The following is a 7,420-nucleotide window of genomic DNA, read 5'->3' on the forward strand; positions in this document are numbered from 1 at the left end:
GGCCTGGTGCCTCCCCAGTCTCCATGGGGCTTGCAGGGTGGAGAAATGGGGAAGATGCTTCAGAGAAGTGTGCAGGCAACAAGGTAGAAGTCCCAGTCTTGACCTGGCCTGATCACTAGTATTCTTTGTGTTCTGGTAGCCCCTGGAGATCAGGACCCCACTGGGCTGGGTCCTGCATGCACACCTAAGAGGAGGCAGTCTCTGCCACCAAGAAAGGATCCCTACTCCCACTGCACAGGTGGGGAACTAAGGGGTTAAGGGACGTGCCCAGGTTCACTGAAGAAGTCTGTGGCTGAGCGGGGAATTCACGCCAAGGCTCAGCCCAGTGCCTAAACAAGGGGATCCACCTGCACTTTAAGGTGGCAGGGTTGACTGTTAGCTCCATAGGGCTGGAGCTAGATTAAAGGCTGAACCAAAGCCCAGCCCAAGCTCAGCCCCCAGAGCTGAAGGCTGGTTTGCACCGCCCCCACCAGGAAGTGGTAGCGAAGGCTCCACTTTTCAGCGCAGAGCTGCAGTGTGGCTGTGACCCACACTCCTGCTTCTTTCCTGCCCTCTGCTTGCGGCTCGTCCACCTCAGCCCTGGCCGTGAGCGGGAGGGCCAGCCCCGGGCTGGAATGGAGCCCAGGCCACAGCAGAAGTTCATCTTGCTGCTGTCTCTGCTTCCTGGGCATGGTGGGGCGTGTCAATACCGATTTTCTTCACAGCGACTCCAGCCCCCAGCCCCGTGACTCGCTGCCAGAAAAGGCCGGCCTGGGGGAGAGGAGAGGATGAGTCAAAGCCGGGGCAGACCTGGTAAAGCCCCAGTGTAAAATGGGACCAGATCACAGGACCCTTGTATCCTCCCTCCCCCCCATGTCACTCTGCCCCCACAATTTCACATTCTGAGACCGGGGCCCCCATGTGGGAGGAAACCACAGAAGGTCCCCACGCCACTGACTAAAGTCAGTTGAGCAGTGCCATATATAGAAACCACAGGAAACCAGGTGTGGGGCGGGCAGGGGTTCCAGGGGAAATACGTTGTCTGGGTTGGGAAGGGGCTGAGACAGATGAGAGCATTCATGGGGGCTGCTGAGAACCAGGGGAGCGTTTGGGGAGACTTTGGAGAGCCACTGAGAGCCAGGGAAGTGCTGGGTTGAAAAGGCTGTGGGAAGAGGAGGCTGCTTAGATACAAGAAATGATTGTCTGGAGGGGGAACTGGTTAGCGTCGGGAAGTGAGGGAGATTTTCCTTGGCTCCCCCAGTCACAGACAGGGAGATTACTGAGCTGTCTTTACACAGGGCCAGGAGCTTCATGGCCAGTCTTGTAAGCAAAACACAACGCAACTCACATTGAGATATAGGCATGTGCAGAGAAAGACACACAGAATGAGATATACACAGACTGTCACACTCCCACACAGGCATGCACACACGAGATCCATACACACACAAATATACACACCCTGATAGGTACACATTCACACACACCTCCTGATACATACACACCCACACCCTGAGAGATACACCCTGAGAGATATACACACACATATATACACACCCTGATACATTCACACACACACCCTGATAGCTACACACGCATACACACAAAAGTACACACACCCTGAGAGGTATACATTCACACACACACCCTGATAGATACACATGCACACATACATGCAAATACACACCCTGAGAGGTACAGACACACAAATATACACACTCAGATAGGTACACACACACTCTGATAGGTACACATTCACACACACATAAGTACACGCACCCTGAGAGATACACACACTCTCTCACACAAACAAATATACACGCCCTGATAGAGAGAGAATCTCTCTCTCTCTCTCTCTCTCTCTCTCTCTCACACACACACACACACAGTGGGACGGCCTTAGCTCCTCTGATCTCAGTGCACGTGAGTGGAAGCTGCCCAAAAAAGGAGTTCCTCAGTGACACACACTCCCTTATATGGCTGCCCGGAGCTGGCCCCTGCTCTGAGTATTTAAGCGCCAGCGCCCGGGTAGGCGGCAGAGACACTGAAGCGTCCATCGCCCCGCGTATCCAGCCTCGTGCGCCCTGCTCTACGTTGCGCTCACTTCCCGGCCGAGCCCCGTGCGCCCTGTTCCGGACCCCACTCTGCGCTCACTGCCCGGCCGTGCCCGTGCGCCCTGTTCCGGACCCCACTCTGCGCTCACTGCCCGGCCGTGCCCGTGCGCCCTGCTCCGGACCCCGCGCTGCCCCCCGGGATTGGAGTGGACGCATCCCCCAGCCATGGTGATGGAGGAGGTGCTGCAGCTGGAGAGCGCGGAGCTCGCCAGGCTGCTCCGAGAGCCCGAGGAAGCCGGGCGCACGCTGGTGCTGGACTGCCGGCCCTTCCTCGCCTTCTGCCAGGCTCACCTGCGGGACTCGCGCCCGGTGCGCTGGAACGGGCTGCTGCGCCGCAGATCCCGCGGCAGAGCCGGCGTCAGCCTGGACTGGCTCGTCCCGGACAGGGCGCTGCTGGGGCGGCTCCGCAGAGGCGAGCTGTCCCGCCTGGTGGTGCTGGACGAAGCCAGCGGCTCGGTGCTGGCTCTGCGGGCCGACAGCCTGGCCAGACTGCTGCTCAACTCCCTGCTGCTGGAAGCGAGAGCCAGGCCCACGCTCATCTACCTGCTCCGAGGTAAAGGCACCTTCCCCTAGGGGCTCGCCTGTGGGCACCCAGCACCCCTCCAGGAGAGCATCCCCCCCCAGGGCGACCCCCCTCCCCAAGGAGAGGATCCTTCCCCCCACCAGAAGAACACTGCGCACCCCCCACACCAGGAGAGCAACCTCACCACCACCCCCCCCCCCCAGCACAGAATGCACCCCCCACACACACACCATGAGAGCACCCCCACTAACCCTGGGAGAACACCCCGCACCAGGGGAGCGCACACACTCTCAGGATCACACACAAACTCACTCCTATACAGTATCAGTACCACCACTTCACACACATAAGAAATGTCACACAAACACAATCTCACACACATTCACAGCATGACACACTCTAACTAGCACCCCGCAAACTTACAGGCACTCACAAACTCTCTGGCACACAGCACCAACTTCCACTCGTGAACACACATGCACAACAACCAGAAATCTTCTCTGCCTCTCTCTCACACACACATTCAAATACACAAATTCAGAACCACACCTGCAGCCCGTCACACTCACTGAGCCGCTTACACTACTCCTTAGTGCTAGAAAAGTACACACGGAAGGGCTAAAGGAGACATGGTTAGTACCTGGCTCCTGCCCCCAGCTTGGGAGGCCCTGGAGAGAGGCCTCCCTTCTCCCAGCAGGTTGAGATTACAAGCTGCAGTAGCAAACCGCATTTTAAAATGCATTTTCAGCACACAAATGCTGGCCCATTCCCTGGGCTCATCTGCACAAGATCTTTCTGCCTGTTATTCCCAACGGCTTCAGTGCCTGTTTAACTAACCCTGGCACACCTGTCCCTGCGCATGTGCTGAGCAGCGATGCTCTACCTGCTACTGACATTAACGTGGTGTGTTCTTTGCAGGGGGATTTGATGGTTTCCAAGCCCGCTTTCCAGAACTGTGCTCTGAGCCACCGCCTCCTCCTGCCTCCTTGCCAGCCCTGATAGACCCCAAAGACGACAGTAACGCCAGGACCATGACTCCTTTCTACGATCAGGTAAGTTTTCCTGACTTCCTCAGCAATGCGACAAACTTGGGCTGGAAGGCTGATCTACAACAACGACTCCCCTCCCCCCATTCCAAATGTAGACACCCTAGAGCCTATGAACGCATATTACAGGGCCCGATTCTGATAGTCTGACTCATCCCGAATGGTCTCTTAAATGCTGAGGAACCCGCTGACGTCAGTGTTCATGGGCGAAGGTGTTACTCAGCTGGCGTACGGGGGTCAGAATTGGGTACCACAATGATTAGTCATTCGTTTTGTTTGAGGGCCAGTCCTTGATCCCATTTCAGAAATGGGAGTTTTGACAAAGCCTCCAACAGCATCAGGATCTGTCCTTGAGTGTGTATCTGGCCCAACATCTGTCAGCAGGATTTGTGGTGCTCGCAGATTAAATTAATCATTAACTGATCTGGGTTTTCAGCCAAGGTCAAGTGCAGGGTCTATTGCCAGTTCACTCCCAGAAAAGTCATTGGTCCAGGCACTAATCTAATCTGTCCATCTGTCTAATCTCCTGATATCATTACTGGAGTAGCACTCCGATCCAGCAGAGATGAGGGGCATAGGAGTACCATAGGCAGATGCAGCTCCAGGTGATTGCAGGGCGAACTGGGTGCATGTCTCCAGGGGAGGGTAAAGCTGTGAAATCAACCCAGAGGAAGAAGGTCTCACGTTGTCTTTATTCTTCTTGTTTCTAGGGTGGCCCTGTGGAGATCTTGCCATTCCTCTATTTGGGCAGCTGCCACCACTCCTCCAACAAGCAGGTGCTGGAGTCCTTGGGCATCACAGCCGTGCTCAATGTCTCCGCCAGCTGCCCCAACCATTTTGAAGGGCAGTTTCGTTACAAGAGCATCCCTGTGGAGGACAACCACATGGCCGAGATCAGCATCTGGTTCCAAGAGGCCATTGGCTTTATTGGTAAGTCATGAGTACAGCCATTCCCCCTTGCAGCCCTACTGACGCCCTAGTACAGAGGTTTTCACATAGAGCTCATCAGAGGCTCATTGAAAGGAGCAGGAGCCTTTCCATTGATTTCAGTGGGGTTTGGATTAGGCCCGTAGTCTCTAGGCACGGCGCACTATTAAACCCCCTGCAGCCCTTGCTCCAGAGGGAGAACTTTTGTGTGCCAGGATCCGGTCCAGCCATAGGGCACGGTTCCAGCCCTGTCAGAATCTCATTCCTGGCCCCATGTCCTCCCCTAGGGGCAATGCCCCAGGAAAAGCAATGGCTCTTACCCAATGCCTTAAAGCCAAACAGGTCAGGGCCTGGTTCCCCTCTCACCAGCCACTGGAGCAAATCAGGAGTAATTGCAGTGACATCAGTGGGGTTACACTGGTGTAAGCGAGAACAGAATCAGGCCTGTGAGCTCTGCGGGATCAGTGCACAGCAAGGAGAAGAGGAGGGAGTTTCAGGACTGAGAGCCCTACACTGGGCCCATCCTGCCCTGGACTTCAGCCACTTACATCTAGGGACTCTTGGCCAAAGCATCTCCAATGAGCCACCCTGTAGGGCAGGCTGCATGGAGCGCTCAGCCCCTGGCTCTGAGGAAGGGGGATCTCCAGAGATACGAGCGGGAGAGTCTGGGTTTAAAGGGCACAGATCCGGGGGGGTTATTGGAGGGTTCTGAGGGCAGTGCCTCAGGACAGGATGTTCTCAACCCAGGGGTCCTGCTGGAGCATTCAGTGACCCTCTCTGCTTGCTCCCCTAGATTCCGTGAAGAGCAGCGGTGGGCGAGTGCTAGTCCACTGCCAGGCTGGCATCTCCCGCTCGGCCACCATCTGCCTGGCCTACCTGATCCAGACCCAGCGGGTGCGCCTGGAGGAAGCCTTTGACTTCGTCAAGCAGCGCCGCGGGGTCATCTCACCCAATTTTGGCTTCATGGGACAGCTTCTGCAGTTCGAGACAGAGGTGCTGTGCCATTAGCTACTGCCTAGCGGGCACCTCCCGCCCTCTGGAGCAGCCAAAGACCTAGACTCACAGTGTGTTTCCGTTTACAGCCCCAAGGGGGTGCTCTACCCAAACAGTATCACTCATGTATATTGCACTAAGATGTCAGAGGATACCCCTCTGCAACCTGTACAGACACCTCGACCTCCCCGGGTGAAAGCCCCCATCCCCGTATGAATGCGTTGGACCCTTGAATGCGAAAAAAAGAAGAGAAGATGGGCAAGATGCAAAAAAGGAGTGAAACTCTGCTTTTCCAGACGCACTGAGAGCAGCCGGGTGGCCTTGTTCCTCACACTGGGACCATCTGAAGGTTATGTCCACTTTATCAACCCCCCAGCCTCTCCCCAATCCCGGTCTTAAAAGAACACAGGATTGATTTGTCCCTATTGGTTTGTGGTGTGAAATCACAGCAGGTAGCTTCAGAGCGAGGCCGTTTACAATGTTAATTAGGGCAAAGTGCTTCGTTGTTTTTCAACGGGGCCCAATCCTGTTCCCATCGAGCAGGATCAGGGCTCATGTCAGATAATTCAGTACATTGCCTGATCTTTTTTGATCCACAACTTTCTGCTCCAGGGGACAGAAGGAAAGACAAAAGTCCAAATTTTCTGCTGGGAAAAACTCCACTGAAGAACCCACAGAGAATTTGGTTCCTTTGCTACCATACCACAAAAATGACTTGCACAGTTTCTCCTTTGATTTCTCTCTTGCCACCCAAACATCCATCTAGAACCCTGTCTGAACCGTGCCACAGAGTTTAATGGCTGATGCAGTGGGACTGGATTGATGTAAGAAAGCAGAGTTTGGTCTGTAGTGATAAAAAAAAAAGAGTTTAAACGTTTTCTTGGCCAGAGATCTTTCCTTGATCAAGTCAGCCTCATTGACACGGAAAATCTACTCTGGCCCAGAGTGACAAATATACTGAATCATTATGACCAGATTATATGAACGGTGGATTGTGATTGTCCACCAGGCCCCAGCCTCACTCCTGAGAGCCAGTAGCCTTTCTTCTTTGCACCTGAAAACCCGCTGTAATTCACTCCCTGCTCATTTTTAAAATATGCTGTGGAAGTGGGTTGAGGATACTTGATTGCAGATGATCCAATCCTTCCTCTTGGATAATGTGAGCCTTGCACAGCACCTTCTCTCTCTTGGGGGAGAGGGTGGGTGCCCATCTCCCAGCAGAGATCTCCTCTTTTGAATGCACTGAGGGACTTGATAAAACTTGCCAAGCCAAAGAACCCTCCTGGAGGGCTGACTTCCTCAGCAGCGCTCTCTCTGACAGTGCAGAGCAATACGGTTTCGTGCACTTGCAAACCTCTCGCTCGACTGAAATTAATGTATAGAGCTGTTGGAAATGTTGCACTTTATATTTATATAATATCCCACCGAGTTGGTTTGAACGATGTTTCAATTAAATGCTGGTTTTTATATTGTTCTCCGAGTCTCTGAGCATCATTCTGCAGAGGCTCTGGAGGGTCTCACTGAACAAGGGGACGTGGCCCCGATGCTGCATGAGAACAAGCACCTACCACTGTCACTGGTGTCCGCACCTGCCAAGAGCGGGCCCTAAAGGGGCAAGGCCAGACGTGCATTCCCTGTGTTCCAGCACTTGGGGCAGTGGGTTTCAGGCCCCCTTTCTCTCCTGCTGGTCTAGGACCAGGCAAGAGCCTCTGTGTAATATAGAGCATCCTCAGGGCTCTCACTGGGTACCTGCATCTCTGCGGGGGGTAGGGAGGGGTCATTCTGGGTAGGGCTGGGGGTCACTGGGTGCCCAGGGTTGCTGTGCAGTAGGGGCAGTC

The 7,420-nt window shown here is 54.5% G+C and overlaps 1 protein-coding gene across 1 annotated transcript; it reads left to right on the forward strand.

The window, feature by feature from the left end:
* The first annotated feature begins 2,031 nt into the window (after nt 1-2,031).
* On the forward strand, nt 2,032-7,037 carry DUSP2 (dual specificity phosphatase 2). Its single transcript, XM_034761676.1, has 4 exons — nt 2,032-2,646; nt 3,535-3,668; nt 4,373-4,592; nt 5,383-7,037. Exons 1-4 carry the CDS (start codon nt 2,259-2,261, stop codon nt 5,595-5,597), a joined length of 957 nt encoding a protein of 318 aa, XP_034617567.1. The 5' UTR covers nt 2,032-2,258; the 3' UTR covers nt 5,598-7,037.
* Nucleotides 7,038-7,420: the final 383 nt, after the last annotated feature.

The sequence above is a fragment of the Trachemys scripta genome, chromosome 2 (assembly GCF_013100865.1).
Source record: "Trachemys scripta elegans isolate TJP31775 chromosome 2, CAS_Tse_1.0, whole genome shotgun sequence".
Taxonomy (NCBI): domain Eukaryota; kingdom Metazoa; phylum Chordata; order Testudines; family Emydidae; genus Trachemys; species Trachemys scripta.